Raw genomic sequence first — 26622 nt, 5'->3', positions numbered from 1 at the left:
TCCATGTGGTAGTGTCTTTTGCTTGCCTTAAGCAAGTCCCTTTTCTTTCAATTGGCAAAGTTGCAATGTGAACTTCTGTGCACACTTTTACTAATCATTATGTTCTCAATTAGGCTTCTAGGGCAAATACTATATTTGGTAGAACAGTGGTCTGTGATGTCCTCCAGTTTATTTTCCTCACTGCTTTTCAGACTACCCATAAGTGGGGATATGCAGAGCCACTGGAAGAAGAAATGAAGGTTACTTACTTGTAAAACAGAGTTTTTTGAAATGGCTTTTCATATTCACACATCGCACCCACTTTCCCCTCTTTCTCAGGGTGCTTTTGGGCTGCATCTCTGGGTTGGCAGTGAAAGGAACTGAGGTGATAGAGTGTGCCCATGACTCATTATATTGCTTCATCCTCAGAAAGTTCAGAGATGGAGAGGGAAGGTTTTAGAAGGAGTGTGCATAAGCAGATGCTGCTTGGAGAAGGTTCAACCATTAAGCATAATTAGGCAGCACAATACCTCACATGTGCAAATATGCAAAGAACTTCCAATATCTCAAAGAACTTCAATTACAAGCAAGTAACCTCCACTTATATAAGTGCACTTTTTGATGGAACATAACATATTTCATGAAAATAAGATACTACATTAATAGAGTTTCACTACTAGTATGTTTATTTGTCTCTCTCCCTTTTCAGATGCGACATGTAGCGCTCCACGTAAAGTTCCCAATGCTGATATTGTAAATGATAAGGAGGGAAGGTATCTGCCTGGTGATAGAGTGCAATATAAATGTAGGGAAGGATTTGAAAGTATGGAATCAAATTATGTAATTTGTGAAGATGGAGAATGGTCACAACCACCAATTTGCAAAGGTAGGTGTTTGTATTTTAATTAAAACAAGTAAGACCAGGTGCACTTTGGTGAGCTGGGAGCATACAGTCATAGGGCTGGAAAATAACTTGAGAGGTTGTCTAGTCCATCCCCCTGTATTGAGGCAGGATTAAGTATACCTAGATAATCCCTGACAGGTAACCTGTTCTTAAAACCTCCAATGATGGGGATTACACAGCCTCCCAAAGTAACCTGCTTCAGGACTTAACTTTCTAACTATGTAGACAGTAGTTAGGGTGGAACTTTCACCTTTCTTGTTTTACATATGACATTCCTATTAATACTTCCCAGAATGACATTTGCCCTTTCCACAACAGCATCACACTTTTGACTCATTCAATTTGTGATCCACTATAGTCCCTGCTCCTTGAAGTGCTTGCACCTGTCCATTCCACTTTGATTGTGTGTGCACTAGTTCATCGAAGCCAGAGAACATATTCCCATAGTGGTACCTGTCGAGGTGGTACATGCACTTTTGCTGCACACTCATGCTTGTAACTAAGGGCATAATTGGGCAGAGTTAAGAACATAAGAAAGGCCGTACCGGGTCAGACCAAAGGTCCATCTAGCCCAGTATCTGTCTACCGACAGTGGCCAATGCCAGGTGCCCCTGAGGGAGTGAACCTAACAGGCAATGATCAAGTGATCTCTCTCCTGCCATCCATCTCCATCCTCTGACGAACAGAGGCTAGGGACACCATTCTTACCCATCCTGGCTAATAGCCATTTATGGACTTAGCCACCATGAATTTATCCAGTCCCCTTTTAAACATTGTTATAGTCCTAGCCTTCACAACCTCCTCAGGTAAGGAGTTCCACAAGTTGACTGTGCGCTGCATGAAGAAGAACTTCCTTTTATTTGTTTTAAACCTGCTGCCTATTAATTTCATTTGGTGACCCCTAGTTCTTGTATTATGGGAATAAGTAAATAACTTTTCCTTATCCACTTTCTCAACATCACTCATGATTTTATATACCTTATGAACATATGTTCTTATGTTCTTTCTCATTATAAATCTTTTTAGCATTCTTTTATTGTAAATGGTTTAGCATAGCTGTAATTTAGATAGTGGTACTCATTTTCAAATATTTTTTTGTTTTTATCTTGTTCTTCTTCAAGTTTTATTTTCAATACCAGGGCATGTCTTAATCCTTGGGATTTAAGTGCTGTTTGACTGTAGCAAATCTATGATGGTCACCAATTCTCACTCCTACTGCTTGAAGTGGGAAGGACATATTAGGCATAAATACCCTATTTGTAGATGGTTTAAAACCAGATCAAAGAAGCTGAAGGCAGTTTTACTTTGAGATGTCCCGGTGGAAGCAGCTTTGTGTCCCCATTTGGAACCCAGCCACTTGGCCATACAGGGATTCAGATTCGACTCTCTAAGCACACTGCTAGACTTTGTGGCCTCCCCACGTCAAAAAGAGCCAGGACGAAGACATCATTCTTTGTCATGCAATCAGCAGAAGTCATCCAGCACCTCAGCCTCTTCAACCAGAAAAAGTCGTCATCGTCTTCATTGTCGTCTTCTTCAAAGAAGACCACTAGTGAGGTTAGAGCTAAACCAGCTCTTCCCCATAGTCCCACATTCAATCAATTCAGAGTTGTCGACTCCAACACCTCATGGCCAGTCAAGACCTTCAACAGCATAGACTTCTGCTGCAATGCATGTTACTGTTTTGGTATCTACAACACCTGAGGTGTATGCATCAGCCAGTGATATTTTATGCCTGTTGGTGCTGAATTACCAGTGCAGAACAATGTCCAGTATCTGCCTATTCCCCTAACTATGGTACTGGCATCCTCCTTGGCAGGGGCGGCTCTAGAAATTAGGCTGCCCCAAGCAGCGCGGTGCGCTGCGCTGCCCTTCCCGGGTCCCCTCTTCCCGCGGCTCCGGTTGAGCTCCCGCAGGCATAACTGCGGCAGGTCAACCGGAGCCTGGGACGAGCGGACCTGCCGCAGGCATGACTGCGGCGGGTGCCGTGGTCCCGCGGGTCCGGTTGATCTGCCGCAGTCATGCCTGCGGGAGCTCAACCGGAGCCGCGGGAAGAGGGGACCCGCTGCAGTCATGCCTGCGGCAGGTCCACCGGAGCCAAATGCCGCCCCCCCGGGAAAGGGCCGCCCCACGCGCCTGCTTGGCGCGCTGGGGTCTAGAGCCGCCCCTGCTCCTTGGCACTGACATATTCAGTGCCATTGGGAACTGAGCCTTTGTAAGTAGTACCAGAGTGCTGAAGCTCTATTGTCCAGCAGATCTCTTCATTAGGAAAGCCCCAGATGCTTCCTCTGGTACTCTCTATCTTATGTTGGTTCAGGTCCCACAACCCATCTGCTCCACACAGTACCTTGCCAGCTTGGCATTCCAATGCTGTCTCTTCTTCAGACTAGAAGTGGGATCGTAAATATTGGGATCTCATTACAGGAGATCTTAAGCATCTCCTTATTCCTGATTGTGCAGGTCAAGGCCCTGTCACCACAACTTTTACAGGAGCAGACTGAGACATAGCTTCCTTTGGAGTTGAGCATGGTATTGCATGAAGTACAGCAGTGGACTTTCTGGAATCTGAGGGGTTTCTCCAGACTCCAGATCATCTTCTCATAGTCAGCATTCTGCTAGGGCTCAATCAAAGTGCCATTCTCTAACTGCTACCATTCTGCGTACCAGCACTGGTACCCAGCAACTGAAGGAAATTATCTCTCCAGTTTCTGATTCTCCTGTTATAGATGTTCAGCAGACAGTAGAGCAGATTGACACTATTCCTTTCACTCAACACTTCTTCATTATTTACAGATGAGGTTCCTGTTTCAGAATCATCTTCCCCTGACCTAGACGATTATAAAATGTACCAGGAATTTATGAAAAGGGTAACCACCTCTCTAGGAATACAAACTGAGTTGGTTCAGGATAATCCACACAAACTGGTGGTGGTTCTTTGAATAGTGTCCCTATAGGTGCTCCACTGTAGGTGCATCTGTGCCCCTGCACCTGTAATGGGAGATTGTTGGTAACAGTGTCTGTTGAGCCCACACATGGGCTCTTCCTCCCTCATGGTCTCTCTCAAGGCTGTCTAGCACTGCAGGAGTGAAGCCCCCTCAGTTCCTTCTCAACCTCCTTTCTCCTTGAATGGAGCAAACAGTTTTCCCCTCCTTATCTGCGTCATTAGCATAAGTAGTAGCTGTTTTTGTTTCTTTTGTTCTCCTTAATAGTTAGTGTTTCCTTTTTACCCCATTGGGATTAAAAAAAGAAAAGAAAAAAAGAATTTGTTTCCTGCCCTGTCTGGGGTGATTTTCCCCTCCCACAGAGCTTTTAGAAGACACTCTTTAAAAAAAAAAAATAAATAAAGGGGAGGAAAAGAAAGAAGACAATTTCTTTTGCATCCCTCACTGTTAGAGGATAATAGCCCCCCGTAGAGGCATGCCTGGCTCTTCCGGCTTCAAGAGGTGCCTCTCCTTCAAGGAATTGATTCCTGTAATGGACAGACACTCTCACTTGTCTGGTGCCAGGGAGAGTCCCATATCCCTTGGAAGTGATCCCCCTGCCACTTCCTAGCATCCTTGCCTGCAGCAGGCTGTGCCTGTGTGAGGTAAGCCAGGGGCACTTCCCAACCACAGTACAGTACTGTACAGTATACAGTATAATGCCTTTTGTCTGCCCTCCAAAAATTTCCTTGGAACCTAACCCTCCCGCACTTACATTAAATCGTATGGGACAATTGGATTCGTTTAACATTGTTTCACTTAAAGTTGCATTTTTCAGGAACATAACTACAACGTTAAGTGGGGAGTTGCTGTATGTTGGCAGCCATTTTACTAGCTGAACCAAACTATTAGTAGCTGTAGTGAGCTGATTCAGATAAATGTTGCTCTTTGTATTTTACATTTTTATCCCCTTCTCGGAGTTTTATGCAGGAGCCAGTCCCACCCTTTCACCATGGGTCAAGCTGGGGGTTGGAGAGTTGGTGGTTCTCTCTTAATCTCTACTCTCTTGGTATACCAAGGTGAGATGTTACTCTCAGGAGATTCTGCAGATGCTGAAAACATGATTGCCTCATAGCGTGGTTTTCATACACCTTTGGGCAGGGCTGGGTTAAAGCACAGGCACAAATAGGAACTTACTCTCTGGCTCTCAGGGTCCTATGTTGCCCTCAGAATCTCAACCTTCATTAAAACATATTGTTTCTAGTCTGCATGGTCTTGAAAACATTCAAATGAGCATAACTGATTTTGTGAGCCTGCATGAGTCGGAAGCAAGAGGCAGGGAAGAATCCTCATGACCCCACAATTAGAGGTTGGAGGTTGAGGGGGTAGAAAGTGGTAACTATCTCCCAAATGCCATCCATTCTCTGTCGATTGTACAGTTCTGTGATACTCTTTTGGTTATTTTCCCTGTTTTGATGACCAGTGAAATCACCTGCTTTAATCACCAGTTGGGCATCTGAGCCAACCCCATTTAGATTCACAAGATATTCACCTCACTTAGAAATATTGTTTCAAGCTAAGCGCAGAACAAGGCAGGCATCTTGGCATCAATTACACTCATTCAGTTATTTTTATGGTTTTCCTCATGATCTTTACTTTAGTTTTCCACATGAAAGCTCAGAGTATGAAGCATATAAAATAACCACCCCGCATCCCACCCAAAAAGTGCTGACAAGCCCAATTTGAGCGCTGCTTCCCATCAATTGTTTTCTGCCAGCTGGCCAGATGATACGGTGCATTTAACTAAATGGTAATATTCCCCCCATCCAGTTGCTGGAATTGCTGTCTGTACCTCCATCCCATTATTGCAACCCAGATTGAAACAGGAACTAAACAGCTAAAGGCTGCAGCTCCAAAAGAAAGACTCTTCTCACCTATGCAAATAGAGTTGTGCTGTACTCTCAGCTGCTTGTCCTTTCAAAGAAGATGCAGCATATGCTTATACACCTCACCATGAACCTAGCTCTGCCCAGATTGGACTGCCTAGCTTTTGGAGAGCTGCCAATTTTGTGAAGCCCTTGCACTCAGTGCAGTTGCAGCTCCAGGGCCTTAACTGGTTCCAGTGCCAATGTCTCTTGGGAAAGAAGGTGGTCTGTCAAGCAGGTAGGTCATTCACTGATCATTAGGCTGTAAATATATAAACAGTATCTTATTATAGTAAACTAGCAGTGCTACTGACACAGAACAGTCAAAAGAGGAGGAGGATTTGATGCTCCAAGGGAGAAACCCAGCTCCCTTTTCTCTTTTTACAATGATCTTTTAAGCAGAGCTGACACTGGCCACTAGCACTCTGTGAAGTCTCCTCATGGATTTGAGAACCATTAGTTGGACACATGTTAGATCTGTGTGGTCGGGGCCAGAATGAAAACTGGAAAGACAAGTGGCTCCTGCAAAGACACTCCTTTCCTCTGGCTAGTCACCTGAGAGCTACAGATTTGGAGTCCTGAAGGCCCTACCACCTTTACATGGAAGGGAAACAGAAGAAGTTATTGCAGAAGCTTACATGGCATTGCCCTTGTTATTTCTGGGGGAGATCTTGCCAGAGTCTAGTTGGCATAGTCACCTCAGCCATAGAGCATAAACTGTGAGTGGGTTAGGGAAGAAGAGCACAATATGATGTGTAGAGAGCTCGTCAGAAAGTTTCCAACAGAATAAAGATTGATTTGTCAAGCATGAAGTGTTTTCCAGAAACTTGATGATTTTGTTTAACTTGCATCTTAACACATCCATGCATCTTAACCCAAAAGAATTCACTATTGGATAGCCTTTTTGTCACCTCCCTGCAATTTAAAGTGTTCTGTTAAACAGGACTGGTTAATCACTAGAGGATTTGACTAGAATTTGTACACAACTAATCCAATACCGTAAGTGCTAACCTGATGGCCTTCATGGGAATGTGTCAATGACTGTGTTTTCATGTGTCTTTTCAGATATGACATGTGGACCTGCACCAGAGATTTCTCATGGTAGGAGTGTAGGTGCTAAGCAGCAAAGGTATTTCCCTGGTGATAGAGTGCGTTATCGATGTACACAAGGTCTGAGCCTTATTGGGTCTCCGATGGTAACATGTAAACAAGGGAAGTGGTCCCAACCACCAGAATGCAGAGGTATTTTAGTTTCCTATTTCTAAAATAGCCCAATAGTGATGATATTGTTAGAATCAAAAACTTCACTCTCATTCAGAAGAGTTTGCTTTCCTATTATCTTTTATTTTAATGCACAACTTTATGCTCATTTGAAAGCCAGAAAGCAAATCTATTTCTAGTCTGTGATGTTCTTGGCAATGGTCATGTGGAGCGTTAATGAGAAAATTCTCACATTGGGCCAGACCCTCAGCTCCTTATTCCAGCAAACCCTCAGTGGATTTTAGTGGGAGTTTGGCCTGAGTAACTTCTGAGTAAAGGATGAGGGCCAAATTTTGCCACCTCTGCTCATGTTGAGTAGTTAACATTGACTTCAGTGTACCTAGTGTAACCCACACACCTCCTGGGTGTGGTGGTTTGTCCCATCTAGTGGCACTGAGACCACTTAGAGATTAATGAGTCTGCTAGAGCCTTAGCTAAGGGGCATAAGGCTTTTAGCTCATGCCATAGAGGCTCATGCATTTAGCTTCAGAGATCCCAGGTTCAATTCTGCCCGGCGATGACTGGGGTCTGTCAGAGTTTCACTAGTCTGATGTGAGATTTCAGGATTTGACCCACAATATAATGTGAATAAGGTTGCATGATAGTGCTCTTTTTTGTATTTTTTAGGACCACAGTTTCACTACTACTTCCAAATGAGCTAGATAATACACAAGAGACAATTAGTGAAATGTTCACTCCATTGAAGTCAATGGAAGAAACTTTGTTTGACTTCAATAGGACCAAGATTTCACCATGTATCGTTAAGCTTCCAGAAAAAAGTGGTCACTCTACTGGTTCATTTTAAAATTTTTTTGACATACCAGGATTTCATTGGCTGTCTGGGTGAATATGCATATATATATATATAAAAAATCTGCAGTGTTACAGCACCTTTTTCTGAAAGCCAAAATTGTGATTCTAAAAACTAACTAGATAGTAATCTGCAACTATTGTTTACATTGAGTGCTACCATGACTAAAGCTAAGATTATGTCACAAGGTCACGGAAGTCATGGAATCCATGACTTTCAGAAATGTAGTAATGGCAAAACAAATTGTGAAATACATAGATGTTAACATGCATTATTTCTAGAGCTGTCAAACAGTTGAAAAATTAATCAAAAAATTAAAAACATCACAATTAATCCCAGTTTTAAGAGCAGTCCTCTAGATGGGTGGTTGAAGCATGAAGGGGCATATGAATGTTTAGCATTTCTGGCACGTAAATAAATTGCACTGCCAGCTAACAGTGCCATGTGAACGCCTTTTCTCAGTTTCAGATGGCATTCTAAATAAGAAGTGGGCAGCGTTATCTCCTGTAAATGCAAACAAATTTGTTTGTCTTAGTTATTGGCTGAACAAGAAGTAGAACTGAGTGGACTCGTAGGTTCTAAAGTTTTACATTGTTTTGTTTTTGAGTGCAGTTTATGTAACAAAAAACAAATCTCAGTTTGTAAGTTACACTTTCATGATAAAGAGATTGCACGACAGTACTTGTATGAGGTGAATTGAAAAATACGGTTTCTTTTGTTTATCTCTTTTTTACAATGCAAATATTGTAATACAAATAATATAAAGTGAGCACTGTACGTTTCGTATTCTGTGTTGTAATTGAAATCAATATATTTGAAAATGTAGAAAAAACATCCAAAATATTTGTAATAAATTTAAATTAGTATTCTATTATTGCTTAACAGGGCAATTGAAACTGTGATTAATCACGATTAATGTTGTTAATTGAGTTAATCTGTTTTGAGTTAGTTGTGTGAGTTAACTGCGATTGACAGCCCTAATTATTTCATTTTATTCAGCTAGTACATTTCTAAATAAAGCCTTAAGGTCAGAGCAATAAAGAAGAAATGTTAATATATATAAAATCAGAGGTTTAGCTGAAAATATTCTTACACATTTACTGTATATTTAAATAGTCATTAAATAATTATACAATGTCTTAATGATAGAGGCATGAGGGAGAAGTGTTAATACATATATAGAATGCTGTGCTTTTAGTAGAATATATGCTTTTTATGCAACTAGTGCATTTCTAAATAGTCATTAAATAATTTAATCATTCATCAATAATTCTTTGTGGAATTGTTTAATCAACTTTTTATTTAGAATTGTACTAACTGCATACATTTTTTTCTAAAAATAATTCAATATATTCTCCTATAAAATGTTCTATTAAAATATTTTCCTCTGAAAATGAGGAATATTCATGTTCATCTGAGTCTTAACACTTCTTTATTCAGCCATTTCTAAGATTTCTGTAAACTATTAATGTACTAACTCATTTTTCGCTAAAGATGCATGTTAGCCTCTCATTTTTTTGTTAAAACTTTACACTTCTTTACTAGATTTTATTTGGATTTGCATTAAATATATACAAATGTTCTTGCTAAAATGAGGAAAGGTCAAGAAACATATTTCTTTAATTCTAATGCATCTAATAAGAATAAATTAAATAGAAAGGCAAAACTTTTTTTCAAAATGGCCACCAGTGCCAGAAATGCACATTTCTAAAAATGAGACCTAGGGACATGGGTGAAAGTAACTTAAAGGACTTACCGGTACTCTGGAGTCTTTAGGAGGGGGCGAGGCCTCTAGCAGAAGAGGCCTTTAAGTACTGGGTGCTTTAAATCAGGATTTAAAGGGCCCAGGGCTGGGGCTGTGGTAGCAGCATCTGGGAGCCCTGGGCCCTTTAAATCACCCCTGGAGCTACCAGCTGCAGAGGTGGCTAGAAGCCCTGGGGGTGATTTAAAGGGCCCGGGGCTTCAGGTGCTACTACCGCAGTGGAGCCCCAGGCACGTTAAATCACCATCAAAGGAGGTCCTGGCCTCTGGTGGAGCTTTAAAGGGCCCAGGGCTCCGCTGCAGTAGTGGCAGCCGGGAGCCCCTAGCCCTTTTAATCACCGCCAGAGCCCCGCTGCCGCTACCCCAGGGCTCCAGCAGCGGGGTTCGGGTGACGATTTAAAGGCCCCAGAAGGTAGCAGCAGTGGGAGCCATGAGCCCTTTAAATTGCCACCCGAACCGCGCTGCCGGAGCCCCGGGGTAGCAGCGGCAGCCAGGGGCTCGGGAAGTGATTTAAAGGGCCCAGAGCTCCCGCTGCCACTGCCACCCTTGACCCTTTAAATCATCCCCAGAACCTGCTGCCGAAGCCCTGGGGTAGTGGCGACGGTGCTCTGATGGCAATTTTAAGAGCCAGGGCTGTAGCAGCTGCTGCAGCCCCGGATCCTTTAAATAGCCACTGGAGCCCCACTGCCACTACCGCATGGCTCTGGGGACGATTTAAAGGGCCCGGGGCGATAGCTGTGGTAGGCACCCTGGGCCCTTTATATCACTGACCAAGTCCTGCTGCTTCCCCATGGCTCCAGCAGCAGGGCTCTGGCAGCAATTTAAAGGTCCCAGGGCTCCAGCTGCTGCTGGGAGCCCCAGGCCCTTTAAATTGCTGCCAGGGGAAGCCGATCCGCCCAGGTATGGCACACCAGCTCTTGCCGGTACACCATACCGGGGCATATTGTCTTACTGTCACCTCTGTCTAGGGATGAGACATAAGGCAAAAGAACCGGGTCATAAAGCAAAAAGGGCTCAAGGAAACCTCTCAAATTATATGATCAGTACAAGTAAAGCTTTTTTACTACTCGTGTTAATTTGTAGCCTTAGCATTTTCAAAATTTTACCTTGTTTACCCTAATCCCACATCCCTTTCCATGAGAAGAGAAGCAGAGAGAGGAAATGGGAGCTGGAATTTGAAAGTAAATTTCAAATTATGAGTTTGGCTTCTCTATTAATTATTTTTAAAATCCACCTTCCTGAGGGCCTTTTCCAAAGGGCAAAGCTTAGCTACGTTTATGAGTTTATCAATTATAGGGACATCAAGAGGCTTCATACTTTCCTTTCTCCCCTCATTTTTATGGTATTCATGCCAATTTATTTCTCTAGGGTTATTCTGAGTTTCATATTCCACTCCTTTGGCCTGTATTATTCCAACTTCTATTTAGCCGGTGTCCTTTTATCACTATTTTACCCTCAGTCTTGCTCTTCTCTCAATATTCAGATACCATGGTAATATTATAATTCACAATACTCTGAGACAAGTGCTGGGTGCATCAAACACCCTACATGGTAATATGGTCATGGAGAGAATAGGTACTGCACATGGTTGCACTCCTCAGTGACAAAAAGCAGGTTGATTGGTCCACATGAGCCTGAGGAGGGGAGAAACTGGGCCAAAGCCTCTCACTTTCCATTTCCCCACTAGTCAGTGTTTAAGGCAGAATGGTGGGATTAGTAGGGCAGAGATGATTGACTTAAAAGATCACAAACTAACCTAATTCTCTGCTTGAAAAGCAACCTGAAATCAGGTCTTGACAAAGCTAGAGTAGCTAGTTACCTATTTTGCCATCAGTTCCATAGTGTTGGTTGTTAATAAACAAATATCATGCTGCTTCAACTATAAAGATAAAGCTTTTAGTCTTTTGTGTTCAGTTTCAATATCAGGCTGATTCTTTTTCGCTTTTCCCTTGAGATTTTTCTGACTCTGTCAGAGCATATTGATAGCGCTATTGTGTAATATTTGTGACCTTACAGCATTTACTGTAAATAATCGCTGATGCAAATATTCTCTATTTCTATACTTACTTTTAGAGGCTGCTGGAAAGTGTGGGCCCCCACCAACTACTGATAATGGAGACACCATTGACTTTGCAAAGCCAGTATATGATTCAGGTTCAATTGTGCAATACAGATGCAAAAGTTTACATATAATGAGGGGATCTGAATTTGTTCGCTGCGAGTCTGGCCAATGGACAAACCCACCAGTTTGCTTAGGTAGGTACAAAAATCTATAATATAAAAAAGAACTGTGGTGAGTATATATTTTCCATATTATGAGCCCAATTCTGATGTCACTTGTACTGGTGTAACACCACATTAATTCCATCAGTCTGAATGGAGTTACTCCTGATTTAGACAGGAATATGTTAGGGGACAACTCTCCTTCTTTTTAGGGATATCACTGCAGATTTTTCTTTAAAAAGATCAGGAAATGGCAAACAGCCATGCCATTATAAGTATTTAGAATGTACTCCCAAAATAATATCTCAATTAAAACCTGTAAAAACCCACTACAATAAAACCAATGTTTACTGTAAGTGAAACGATGTATTCAAATATATTTTTAGTTGAAAATTTTTCAATTAGAGTAAATGCTATGAACTAAAATTCAGTAACTTATGGAATGGCATGAGGAATATTGGTCATTGCTCCTTAGTGCTAGGAGTAGACAGAAGCTGTCATGAGCAGCAGCAGATTCTGCTTTTGCCTAGGGGGAGCTTTAATGGCAAATCTAATGCAGTCTGCTCTACACCAGCGTCTTTCTAATCTCCGTATGCTCAGAGTGAGAGGAGGGAATGGCTGGAGTACATTGTGGTGCAGTGTTCCAAAGCTGTGTGGTTCTTAAATTATGGTGAACTTATCTTGTGGGCTGGTTTGTCCTCCACCTGACTTCACATCTCAGGAATAACCTGACATGTCCCCTTTCTCTTCTGCCATGCCATCTATACCAAAGGGGTGGGGGATGACAATGGAGAGCCCAATTTGCTAGCTTTATACCAGCAAAGAGCATCCTTCCACATGGAGAGTATTCTGTTGGCCAGGTCTGGTTAGGTTCTGGCCCATTTGCATCAGCTGAGTGGCACAAAGGGGCCACATAGTAAAATGGAATCAAATCCTCTCTGTTCATCTACCCCAGTCTCCTCTCTGTCCCTTCCCACAATATCACACTGGTTGGTGTGAAAGCCTCCTTCTCTAGAGTTCCTTTTTGTTCCCCCAACTGTACAATCTCTCCTTTACTTTTCAAATCTTGTCAGAAAATATTTCCCTGTTTTATTTAACTGTGTAAAGCATCTGGGGACAGTGTCAGTGTCAATGTAGTTAGTGAATAAAATTTCCAAAAATAGATCCACATGTACATAATGACATTACATTTTTCTTTTTCCAGAGTCATGTACAGCATCCCCAGAAGAGATGGAGAAAAATAATATTGAGCTGAAATGGAGGGAGACCGCTAAATTGTATGCAGAAAGTGGAGATGTTATTGAATTTGACTGTAAAAGGGGATATGAAAGGGATCCAACATCTTCGTCATTTATAGTACAGTGTATGGAGGGGAAATTAGCATATCCTAAATGTAAGAGAAGAGGTAAGTGATCTCTAATTACACTACAGTACTGGTGAATATTCTGACTAAAGATTTCTTAATGTTTACTGAGGAATTCTAGAGTTTAGAAAAATACAAAAATGCATGGCAGAGTGGCACTATTGTGATGGGTACCATATAAACTCATGGGAAAACATGGATCCCGACCCAGACCTCTTGCAATCTAAATAGATAAGGCAAATGGGAGTAAAGAGATGCAGCTCGCAAGCAAAGTGACCACACTACTACTTGAGTTGGGACAATCACCCTCTGACATCTAGGCTTCTGTGAGTTACAGACAGGATAGAAACATTTTGCAAGTGTCTTGTCTTACCCAACTTCTCTGGCTGGCCCAGTTCCTCATCCAGACAGCTGACTTCCATTGTGGTCTGTAGTCCTTTGATAACCCTCTGACACTGATTTTTAGCTCCTAAATCCTTGCTTCAGCAAGCACTGTTAACAGGTTACATGTTAGGCAAAACTACCTGGTCTCCTCTTCCTGGGAAACCTTCTGATCCATGGGAATCAGTTTGCTTGTCACCTCATTTATCTGCCTTGCCATTCCAGAGTGGGAGTGTTGCAGCTGGGCTTCTCAGTCTGCCCAGATACTTAGTAGCTGCTGCCTGAAGAAAGATTTAGGCCAGGTCTATACTTACAAGCTGACAGCAGCACAGTTGTACCAATACAGCTGTGCGCTGTCACAGTGCTCACCTAGCCTCGTTATGCCGATGAGAGCTCTCCTGTCAACATAATCAAACCAGCTCAGTGAGATCTCTCATTGACATCGCTCTGTGCATGTGTGTGCTTATGATGGCAAAAATTACATTGCTCAGGGGGTATTTTTTCACACCCCGGAGCAACAAAATTTTACCAACATAACTACTAGTGTAGACATGGCCTTAGACTGCATGGCATCTCTCAGTCCTTTCTGGTAAACCTCCCACTGTCGCTTCAATACCTTTTGCAAAGTCTCCAGCTCCTGTTTTAGCTGCTGTTTTAAATCCTTTTGGCCATCTTTGACTTTGTGCTTTTTAGCCTAAGCCTTTAGCCAATATTCAGGGTCTTCCACCATTTTTTAAGTTGGGAGGAAAAAATTGGTGTAATATCAAGTATTTCCATGACACAGCCCTTGTTATTTACAAAGAATGGACACAAAGTCCTGTTTCTCTGAACAGTTGGCTCAGACAACAGGAGGCAGTTTCCTTGCTCACAATTCCCAGCCTACCTTTACATTCACCAGTCTGACCAAAAAGATCTTTTCTGTCAGGGCCATGCTACCAATACGTCTATTGCTGTCTCTCCATAGCTTTCTGGCATGCTCACACATTCACACGCGCATGCACACACACTCCATCCCTCCCTCATTTAATCCCCAGCCCACCCATTGTCAATCCCTAGAGAAACCACTCAACCAGAATTGCTCTAGCCTTTGCCCACACCTTGCATATGGTCTAGTCCATGGGCAGTGGTTTCCATTGTGTCAGCTATCACTAGACAAAGGGGCATGTAACTGCTTCCTCATTTAGCCTGAATGAAAGATGAGTATCTTGCTCATCAGTTTCACTGAGGGCTGTGACTCCCCATCGATCAGACCTGCTTACTGCAAGCTACTCTATCTCCAGTACAACAATACTATCAAATGTATTGATGGAAAAATCTATTTTGTCTTACATCATTCTAGTTCTCCTGTCTTCTGATAAAGAATATTCATAATTGCTGATCTTCCAATATTAGGATGACTATATCATTGTGGCAATTCCCACATCACCTTTTGTAAACTAGTGTGAGAAATGACACCTCCTTTCTAGCATTATGGGATCAGAAGCAAATAATTCATGCATACATATGAAGAAGGCTGGCTGGAACCAGCTGATAAGAAGTCATGGAACGAAACAGGTTCAAGATCCCTGTTCCAAAAATTCCATCACTTTCAAGTGCTAATAACTACACCATGGATACTTATAAAAAAACCCAGTAGTATGTAGTAAATCAATGTATGGTTTTCTGTGCTACTTTCAAGTTCCACTTCAAAATAAGTAATCGTTTTTAATATGAAAAGTAGTTGAACTATCGCAGTTCAAGGGTAACTGCAATTATGTTTGATGGAGTTAGTTCCCATTTACTTTCCAAAAAAGGTTAAAACCATGCAGTATGAGTTTCATGCCATCCTGTTGAAATCAATATTCTGTTCCTGTGCAGTCCATAGGGGATTTGTATGTAATATTTGTTTAAAAAATTTGACATGTACTAAACTGATTTTTCTAGTGTTTGTTCTCTCCCTGACAGGTACTTCAGGATGAATAAAAAGAAGAATCAAGCAGATAATTTTAACTCTGATCTGAGGATCAAAATCCATTGACCAGTTATTTGTAATGTTCACATATTATGTCCTTTGTCAGTATTTTAGCTTAAATTGATTATATGTATCAGTTCAATACCTTTTTATATCATTGTTAACAATGGTTTAAAATATACAATCATAAAATAGTAGCAACAGATGGGCAAATAAATTCAAATTCAGATCAAACTACAGCTTTTTATGATATTTGGAAAAAGAAACTTTAAGGGGAATTGTACATATCTGCACATCCTGAATTACACACTTCTTGCTCGCTGAAACAGAAAGCAGCAGTATTTCCCTCTGGCCCAAATCAGGAACTCCAGGAAGTCTCATTAGAAACATTAATCTTGAGAGATTTTTAGCCTAATCACCACATCAGAAAGTTTGGGATATGCATGGAGGCTTTTTTGAGTTCTGCCCATCACTATTAGCTGTTGGTGATCATTCTTCCAAATGTTTTAGGCCATGCAACCAAAAAATGATCCTGTCATTTAGCACAGTTGTACTGAAAACATTGACTTCTCTGGTTAAAGTTGAAATTCATAGCGTCTTTAATTTTAAAAGGGAAAAATAATTAAGATTTGTATGATTAATTTACCACTCTTCTTAAAAAGTCTATTATTTGGACTTTTCATGTTTTTGATTAACACCATCATCTGAAGTGAAGAGGGAAGGAATCTTAGGATTTGTAAAAAAAATGGAGACAAAGATGAAAGCCTGCAGCTAATTTGAATATCAACATGATACTATGCATTTGGCATTGTGTGAATAAATTGTCTATTCCTATTTTCCACTGTATGTAATAAACTAGAAATTAGACTAGTGCTGTGACAGAGATGAATCATTACCAAAATCCACACAGACAGACAAATCCCACATATTGAGGGGATGCTATATGTAGGGAATGGATCAAATTCTGGACCTGTGGTACACACAAATAAGCACACTTAAAAAAAAGCACACTTATAAAAGCTGAAAAAAACTGCATTTATCTTCCTCAAAATTATGTGAATGTTGGAGTTTTTCACATTATTGCAAAACTGCCTGTAGCACTTATGTTACATATTCTCCTAGTGGAATCCATAGTCCAAATTTAGTCACCCAGGCTCCCTATTCAATGCAGGGGGAGAGTCAGTGACCCAAGGGTACATCTATATTTGAGCTTGGAGGTGTGATTCCCTGCTTGCATAGACATACTTGCCCTAGCTGTGCTCAAGCTAGCACTGCATAGGCACCAGCTCAGCCTAGTTTCCATGAGTACAACACTCATGCTACCTACTTGGGTGGCGAACCCAAGCTATTGCCGGTGCTGCAGCACCACTGGCTACTTTTAGGTGCTAGGTTAGGCTGAGTTAATGTGGGTACATACATGGGAGCTGGGCACCACATGTACCCTTAGTCTGGGAATCACAAAAGCCAGTAGGTTGAGCAAGAAGGCACCTCAGCCAGACTGTAGGGAATTCCAAGGACAAAGTTGTGGCCTAAGCCTTACCCCTCGGTGGCAGTTGAGCGCTTTTATCAAACTCAGGATACACAGTTGTGAACTCTTTCCTGGAGTTAAGCACCTAAGTCAGGTCAGCCCTTTCTCATAAAATACACAGCACTAGGTGGTGGTACCATTATTCCCTACAGCACACATGTTGTACTTAACATACTGCACAGGATCTTTTCGGGGGAATAAGGCAAAATGCCACATTTATGAGTAATACATGTAATTAACACTGTATCATATGCATATAATATATATATTACACTCATGCACACTCACACACACACAAGCACATTCCGTCTTGTTATTGTTACCAATTATTTGCTCCCCCTAACTGCACTGGCCAGGTGAGTTAGATAGGGGAGGAGTGGAGTCAGGCTTCTGCCAGTCCAGATCGATGCTCCCATGTTGACAAGATGAGACCCGGGGTCCTGTGCAAGACACCTTATATTTATAGCAGCTTTCCTCTTATGCAAATCTGTACCAGATTCAAAATCTGTGTCTGTGTTCGTTGGTCCTTTGTCCTGCTTCCTTCTGGGTATTGTTCCAATGCTGCAAAGAGGGTGTTTTCAAAAGAAGGTGCTTGCATCTAACCCCTGAGGCCGTCAGTATGACTGCTCGTCTTTAATGAGCCCACTTGACAAGTTTCATTGCCCTTGGGTCTGGCTTCCATCCCCACTGCAAGGGTTGCAGCTTTCTGGGGGTGCTGCCTTCCCACCTTCCTCATTCACACCTCGTTCATTCAACAGGGCAATTGATTAAGGGAGTGTGTGTGTGGGGGGGAAGATCTTATTCTACTTCTAGTGAAAATACATGTTTCTTCTACTTTAACTATCCTTTGGGCTATGACATGATACCAAGGCTTAACACAAAGTTTCTACATAAGTCTCTGATACAAAGTTTCCATATACCAAGGCTCATCAGTGCAAGGTTTCTATGAGGCTTTGATACAAAGTCTCATGAAAACAGAGGTCACACGTGGGTAGACCCACTACAAGATTATAAGAAGAGGCACAATGTAAAGTCATATGAAAATTATCAGAGATTTATCCACATGTGCACACACATGCATAAGTAGAAACCTAAGTCCAAAGCCTGATGCAGAGCGGGGACATGAAGTCAGGTCACCCAGGTAATTCACTGATTACTAGGCAATAGGTTATTCTGGCATATGTCTTTCTCACCTCTCCAATTGTAACTGTTCCACTTTCTGCCTAACTAATTAAAAAATTAATTAGATTTGAACTTGGGACTCCCACATCTGAGAGAGTCTCAGAAAACTGGTTTCAGAGTAGCAGCCGTGTTAGTCTGTATCCGCAAAAAGAACAGGAGTACTTGTGGCACCTTAAAGACTAACAAATTTATTTTAGCATGAGCTTTTGTGAGCTACAGCTCACTTCTTCGGATGCATAGAATGGAACACACAGACGGGATATTTATACATACAGAGAACATGAAAAGGTGGAAGTATGCATACCAACAGGCAGAGTCTAATCAATTGAGATGAGCTATCGTCAGCAGGAGGAAAAAAAAAACTATTGAAGTGATAATTAAGATGGCCCATAGAAGGTGTGAGGAGAACTTAACATAGGGAAATAGATTCAATTGGTGTAATGACCCAACCATTCCCAGTCTTTGTTTAGGCCACAGTTAATAGTATCTAGTTTGCATATTAATTCAAGTTCAGCAGTTTCTCTTTGGAGTCTGTTTTTGAAGTTTTTTTGTTGCAAAATTGCCACCTTCAAGTCTGTCATTGAGTGGTTAGAGAGGTTGAAGTGTTCTCCCACTGGTTTTTGAATGTTATGATTCCTGATGTCAGATTTGTGTCCATTTATTCTTTTGCGTAGAGACTGTCCGGTTTGGCCAATGTACATGCCAGAGGGGCATTGCTGGCACATGATGGCATATATCACGTTGGTAGATGTGCAGGTGTACAAATCTGACATCAGGAATCATAACATTCAAAAACCAGTGGGAGAACCAGTGGGAGAACACTTCAACCTCAGTATATAGTTCTTAGTTGTTGGGGGGTCCCCCCCCCCCGAGCTGTTGTTGCCTGCTGGGGCATGCCCGGGTCCCCCGGGTTCAAGCTTTGCAAGGATTGTGGGAAATTCATGCCCAAGACTGACCCGCACTCGGCGTGCTTAAAGTGCCTCAGAGAGAGCCACCAAAAGGACCGGTGCTCTATCTGTAGAGGTTTCCGCCCGTGAACTCTTAAGGACAGGGCTCAAAGACTTAGAGTCCTCCTGATGAAGGCGGCACTGCAGCCACCCTCGGACCCGGAGCCGGCCGAGGCAGTGCCCAGCACGTCATCTTCGGTGTGGAGCACCCTGGCACCGACATCAGGACTTAGGCCTCAGCCCAAGTCGTCAAAGACCCAGCACCGGACAGAGTCGGGTCTAAGGAAGTCGGGCTCAGTGCGGCACCGCTCGCCTTCGCCGGTGCCCGCCAAGAAAAGGAAGCCGGTGAGGGATAGGTCACCCCACCAGGATCCGAGGCTGACGCCGTCCGCGACCACGAGCGGACAGGCTGGGCTACAGCCCTCGGCGGTTCCGTCGACTCCCGCACCGCAGAGAGGGCGGTCGAGTCCGGACCAGCCTAATTCTCCGGATCTCAGCGGAGACCTATGCCCACCTTTGACGCCGGAGGCGTTCGAGGCGGATTCAGGTCTGATGGGACTCGCGGTGCCGGTCTCTCCGCACCGCAGGGAGTTGCCCACGGTGGTCCGTCCCCCAGTGCAGTTTAGGCGCAAACTGGCCATGCTGTCACCTCCCTCCCCGCACCGTGCCATGAGGTTGGCACCGGACCAGTTGAGAGGCCCGCCGCTGCCTCCTCACTGCTCTCCATCGGCACCGGGTGCCGCTCCCCCCAGGTCCTCATACTCAGAGACCTCATACTCAGAGGCAGACTCCTATCGCTCCAGCCTGTCATGGAGCAGGAGATCGGAGTCGGGGGCGAGCCGCCACCGTTACCCACAGTGGCAGCAACAATGGCAGCCACCATCGCAGTGGCTGTTTTGGACTCCCTGGGCCTACCACCAGTCGGTAGGCCAGGCGTTCGGCCCGCGATCAAGATCGGCTTCGGTTTCCTCTACTTCAGTAGCCCCGGCGCAGCTGCGTCCTCCACCAGCACCGTCGCTGAGCAGGGGTGTGCCTTTCTCAAACACAGCACCCCCTAGCAGGGCAGCGGCACCGGCGACGGCTTCAGAGCTGGCTCCGCAGGCACCGCATGATATGCCAAGCCGTTCGCTGGCGACCCCGGGACCCATCTCACGAGCAACTTCTAACTCAAGAGGTGAAGTACCTCACAGAGGCAGGGGCGGTGGAGGAAGTCCCACGGGAGCTCAGGGGAACAGGCTTCTACTCCCGGTATATCCTCATACCAAAGGCGAAAGGGGGCCTAAGACCCATTTTAGACCTGTGGTGGCTGAACAAGTTTGTACGAAAACTCAAGTTCCGCATGGTTTCCCTGTCCTCGATCATTCCCTCCCTGGATCCAGGGGATTGGTATGCCGCCCTCGACTTAAAGGACACCTATTTCCACATTGCCATAATTCCTCGACACCATCGATACCTCAGGTTCGTCGTGGCCAGTACCCATCTGCAGTTCACGGTGCTCCCGTTCGGCCTGTCAGCCACTCTCAGGGTCTTCACGAAGTGCATGGCAGTCATGGCTGCCTTTCTCCGCAGACAGGGCATCCAGGTGTTTCCCTACCTGGATGACTGGCTCATAAAAGGTCGTTCCAGGGGGCAGGTAGAGACACAGGTGTCGTTCATCAGGCAGACCTTTCTCGACCTCGGCCTCCTCTTAAACGAAGCCGAGTCGACCCTGTCTCCGACACAACAGATAGAGTTCATAGGTGCTGTTCTAGACTCCACTCACGCCAGAGCGTATCTGCCGGAATCCAGGTTCCGTGTGATTTCCGAGCTCATCCTAGATCTGTGCCATGCCCTGGTAACCACGGCGCAAGTGTGCCTTCAGCTGTTGGGCCACATGGCGGCATGCACCTATGTGGTGGCCCACACCAGACTCTGGCTTTGCCCGCTACAGTCCTGGTTGGCGACAGTTTACTGCCCGGCCAGGGACCCTCTGGACTTGGTGGTGTCCTTTCCCATTTTGGTGCTCAGCTTGCTGCGATGGTGGCTCGACCCGTGGGAAGTGTGCAAGGGTGTCCCCTTCGCTGCCCTGCAATCCTCCCTCTCCCTGGTGATGGACGCCTCGGATCGAGGTTGGGGAGCACACCTGGGTCACCTCAGGACGCAGGGCTTGTGGTCGCTGGAGGACCTCGAGTTGCATATCAATGTCAGGGTCTGAGGGCAGTCCGCCTGGCTTGTCTGACCTTCCGGTCCCACCTGGCCGGCAGATGTGTTTCAGTCCTTTTGGAGAACATGGCGACAGTCTTCTATATCAACAAACAGGGTGGTGCACACTCCTCTCCCCTGTGCAGGGAAGCCTTCGCGCTGTGGGATTTCTGCGTTCTCAGTGCCACCCACCTGACGGCGTTCTACCTCCCGGGGGAGCAGAACGGTCTAGCAGACACCCTCAGCCACTTTTTCCGGGGTCACGAGTGGTCCCTTCGAGTGGATGTGGTGTGCTCAATTTTCCAGCTCTGGGGTTTTCCCCGGTTACACCTGTTTGCTTCAAGGGAGAACAGGAAGTGCAGACGGTTCTGCTCCCTCCTGGGGCACGGCCGGGGGTCTGTGTCGGATGCCTTCCTGCAGTCCTGGGCGGTCGGTCTCCTCTATGCCTTCCCTCCGTTTCCCCTGATACACAGGGTGCTCCTGAAAATTCGCAGGGACCACGCGAGGGTAATCCTGATAGCCCCGGCGTGGCCGCGCCAGCATTGGGACACATCTCTCCTGCACATGTCAGTTCAGGCGCCCCTGTCGTTGCCCCTGCTACCGGACCTGATCATGCAGGACCGGGGCTCCCTCCGCCATCCGAACCTCGAATCCCTTCACCACACAGCATGGATGCTCCATGGCTGAACCAGGCGGAGTTACAATGCTCCCAGCAAGTTAGGCAGGTGCTGCTGGGTAGCAGGAAACCATCCACTAGGGCTACCTACTTGGCAAAATGGAAGCGCTTCTCCATATGGTCAGGCCAGCGAGGTCACAACCTGCTGGTGGTCCCAATCCCAATTGTCCTAGACTATTTGCTTCACCTAAGACATCTGGGACTCTCCCTTTCCTCCATTTGCATTCACTTGGCGGCCATATCCACCTTCCACCCGGGGGAAAGGGGTGCCTCGGTGTTTGCGAACCCGCTGGTTGGGTGTTTCCTTAAGGGTATGGACAGGCTCTTCCCGCATGTGCGTCCACTGACCCCTGCTTGGGACCTGAATCTGGTTCTCTCCATCCTCTCAGGGCCTCCCTTTGAGCCTCTGACTTCGTGCTCCCTGCTATACCTGTCATACATGACCGCCTTCCTGGTGGTGACCACCTCGGCCAGACGGGTGTCGGAGCTTCGGGCGCTAACATCTGAGCCCTCGTACACTGTCTTCTACAAAGACAAAGTCCAACTTAGACCTCACCAGGCCTTTCTACCTAAGGTCGTATCCCAGTTCCACATGGGCCAAGATATATTTCTCCCGGTGTTTTACCCGAAACCACACTCCTCCATGAGGAGCGGAGGCTCCACTCCCTGGATGTCCGCCGGGCCTTGGCTTTTTACATAGAGCGTACCAAGCCCTTCAGATGCTCAGCTTAGCTCTTCGTCGCAGTGGCAGAGAGGATGAAGGGTCTCCCGGTCTCCTCTCAGCGTATCTCTTCGTGGATTGCGACCTGCATCCGGGAATGCTATCATATAGCTAAGACCCCGGTCCCTCCGGTCACGGCCCACTCCACCAGGGCGCAGGACTCCTCTGCGGCGTTCCTGGCTCAGGTCCCGACTCAGGAGATTTGTAGGGCGGCCACGTGGTCCTCCATTCACACATTCTCGGCTCACTACGCCATCACGCAACAGGCGAGGGATGATGCAGCCTTCGGTCGTGCAGTCCTCCAGTCAGCAGTGATCTCTGACCCCTCCTCCTAAGGTTAGGCTTGTGAGTCACCTACTTTGAATGGACATGAGCAACCACTCAAAGAAGAAAAAATGGTTACCCACATTTTAGTAACTGTTGTTCTTCGAGATGTGTTGTTCATGTCCATTCCAATACCCACCCTCCTACCCCTCTGTCGGAGAGCCGGCAAGAAGGAACTGAGGGGGTGGAGCGTTGGCAGGCCCCTATATAGGGCGCCGTGGTGGCGCCACTCCAGGGGGCGCCTGGGCTGACCCTACGGACGCTGCTAGGGAAAATCTTCCGGCTGGCGTGCACACGGCGCGCGCACACCTACTTTGAATGGACATGAAAACACATCTCGAAGAACAACAGTTACTAAAAGGTGGGTAACCGTTTTTTAGCTAATCATGTTACAGTATGTTAGGATTGGTTAGGTAAATTTTAGTAGAATAATTGGTTAAGGTATAGCTAAGAATATTACTATATAACAGTGGTCCCCAACCTTTTTGTGACCAATAGCACATTCATGTTTTCAGAAGAGTGTGGCGGGCGCCAACAATTTTTCAAGGCTTATTTTTTATTTGTACATTAAATAATACAAAAAAACATATTTAATATTACATAATATATAAATCCAGAGAGAAGAGAGAAGCTGTGAGGACAGAGAACACTGGCACCCGCAGCCCTGGAGTACCTCTGTCCCCAGCAGGCGCGGGGTCCTGGATTCTCTCCCCTGCTGGGCACTAGGCGGGTCCTGCGCCTGCCGGGGACCGAGAACACTGGCACCCTCAGCCTGCAGCCCCGGAGCTCTCTGTCCCTGGCAGACACGGGGACGCAGCTTCTCTCCCCTGTGGGACACTAGGCAGGCCCCGCACCTACCGGGAACAGAGAACACTGCGCCCGCAGGCTGAGTTCTCTGTCCCCGGCAGGCGCAGGGCCGCTGCTTCTCTCCCCTGCTGGGCACCAGGCGGGCACACATAAATGCCCCAGAGAGCGCCATGGTGCCCGTGGGCACCACATTGGGGACCACTGCTATATAAATTAGGGGCAAACAGGAAGTAAGTTGGGATTTGAAAATAAGGAAAAAGGAACTTGGATTTAAGCTTGCTGGAAGTTCACTCCAATAAACATCGAATTGTTTGCACCTTCGGACTTCGGGTATTGTTGCTCTCTGTTCATGTGAGAAGGACCAGGGAAGTATGAGAGTGAAGGAATAAGCTCTCTAACATTATGCCCCACCTACTTTAATCCAACGAATTAAGAAAGAAAACATTATCCTACCCAAGCACTTTGGTGGAGGTGTCCATTTTTCTCCATTGCATGTTATCCTTTCAGATCCTGCCAGAGTACATCCTGGGTAGCACCTGTACTGAACAACATCACCCTCCCGATATTCTGCTTTCTCCCCACTGACAATTTCTGCCAAATCGATGTCAGGTGGATGTGGACACTCTTGAATTGCAACACACACATGTGTTAACCTATTACTGATGGGGGTCGAGGGGGAACAGAATTGAAGAAGCAACAGTGTTACATCAATTTTATGTGTTAAGTTCTTTGGGGTAAAAATTGTCTCTTATGTTAGATGCTGTTTAAACACAATGAGGCCCTGATCTTGACTGGGGTCTTTTGGCTAGAACAAAACAAATAATAATTAATGGGGGATAGTTCCATCATCAAAATTGATTAAAATAAAAGTCTGACGTGTGAGAGCTTCATGAATGTTCAATGGGTAACTTGAAGAAACACTGCTCCTTGCATTTCCTGTGTTAGAACATTATTTTCACTGATGTACATCATAAGAAGCTCCAGTTAATTGACATAAGAAAAGAAGTAATATTGTTTCTGTTTGCAATTAATGTCTTGACCTTAAAGTTGATACATTATTAAGTCATGAGAATAGGTGTAAGGGGATCTAAATACAAGTTTAAGCTAGGATATGGTGATCTAATTTACACCACCGTACAACATTATCTTTGAATATTCCTTATAAAGGGTCATGTTCTTTATAAGCTTTCCACATCACCACACTTCCTTATATTTCTAAGGCCCAGATCCGGCACCATTAGAGTCAGTGAGAGCTTTGACACTGACTTCAGTGAGTACAGGATCAGGCTCTGAATGAATATCAGCTATATTTTAAGGTAGGAAGAATGCCTTCTTGCCTCTCAGTTTGGGGTAATTGCTTAGAGAGGTAAGTCCTCCTCAACACTTGTGTTGATCCAGAACACCAGTCTAACCCTTTTCTTGGGGGAGGCAGAATAGCATTCCAGTATTTCTGATAATTGAAAAGGAAACCAATGATTATCCATGCTAAAATATGGGAATTTTCATTAGAGTGCTAATTCCAGCTTTTTGCCAGCGTCAGTTTATCAAAAATACACATGATAAATTGTCTAATTCATAAATATATAATGCTGTCAGAAAAAGGGTGTCAAAGTGTGTGATGGCCTGGCTTGTCCATATGTGAAGAAGTGGCTTGCAAAGCATCGATCAGCAGAAGACACAAAATCATGGAAAAAGATACCCGAAGAGACAGCACAAACAGCAAACTGATATCGTATTTGGGTAGACAATGAAGAATATCTTTCAGGTGTGCAATAAAAACGTACATTACTATTATAAGATATTCTTGCTGTTGAAATTGTGTGTTCTGGCACTTTTTTTTTTTAGGATTCGAGCTCTGGTTCTCCTTCATTTTAGGTACTGTGAGAAATTTTACCTGGTTTTGTATTACCAACCTGGAGAGTTTGGTATCTGTTTTAAGAACACATTACATTCCACATTATTTATACAACTGACTGATTGTTTATTAAAACACTTGATAGTTTTTCAAATAAACACAGTGTCTGGGGGAAAAAGAACTAGCAGAAGTTAATCTTAAATGAAAGCTTTCTTACCAATACATATAGGTACTGGAGACCAGCCTTCAGAGGTACAGGTAGTTTCATTAATTCCATTTTCAGATTTATATCCATGATTACATCAAAAGGTTGGGTTTTTTTTCAAGTTTGTCCACTATTTTCCCATTTTCTATCCTTCCACATTGTATTGCTGAACAAAAACAGAACAACATAATCAAAAAGACTATTGCAGATAATACACAGGAATACATGGCATATTGTACACAACGTATTGTACTAACATAATAGCACTGCATCATTAGTAGAGGTGGTCGATCTAGAAAAATAAGTATTTGACATCTGTTTTCTCAAAAAGCACAAAATATTTTGTGAAAAAACTTGTGATTTTATGACAAGTTTAAAGGAAATTTTTTGAAGTGTCACCCAATTTTTTTTTTAAACTTTAAGCATTTTTTGAACACGGTTAAAACTTTTTAAAGCACCTGGACTTTCTACAGTGACTTACACACTCAGGACCCAGAGTCCCATTGGCTTTCAGTGGTAGTTAGGATCTGAGGTGTTGAAGTCACTTTGAAATCGGGACTTAGGCTTTAACTCATCTGGGTGTTTCTGAAAACATGACCCCAGATACTCTAGATGTAATTAAGTCACTGACAGAAAATCAAAGTTAATTATAGTTCATATGAAAGTACTGGAAACATGAGCTGACAAAAATTCTGCTGACTCTTAAAATTGTCAGGG

General features: G+C 44.3%; 1 protein-coding gene across 1 annotated transcript in view; it reads left to right on the top strand.

Annotated features, from left to right (window-relative positions):
- Nucleotides 1-16349, top strand: part of LOC123376342 (complement factor H-like) — a 102585-nt gene extending 86236 nt beyond the window's left edge. The window contains 5 exon segments of the mRNA XM_045028260.1: nucleotides 689-865; nucleotides 6795-6971; nucleotides 11635-11817; nucleotides 12989-13189; nucleotides 15452-16349. Coding sequence (XP_044884195.1) covers nucleotides 689-865; nucleotides 6795-6971; nucleotides 11635-11817; nucleotides 12989-13189; nucleotides 15452-15486 — 773 coding nt within the window. The 3' untranslated portion in view covers nucleotides 15487-16349.
- The last annotated feature ends 10273 nt before the right edge of the window (nucleotides 16350-26622 follow it).

The sequence above is a fragment of the Mauremys mutica genome, chromosome 8 (assembly GCF_020497125.1).
Source record: "Mauremys mutica isolate MM-2020 ecotype Southern chromosome 8, ASM2049712v1, whole genome shotgun sequence".
Taxonomy (NCBI): Eukaryota; Metazoa; Chordata; order Testudines; family Geoemydidae; genus Mauremys; species Mauremys mutica.
Note: the sequence above shows the minus strand (reverse complement) of the source record. Positions and strands in the feature narration are given on the sequence as shown.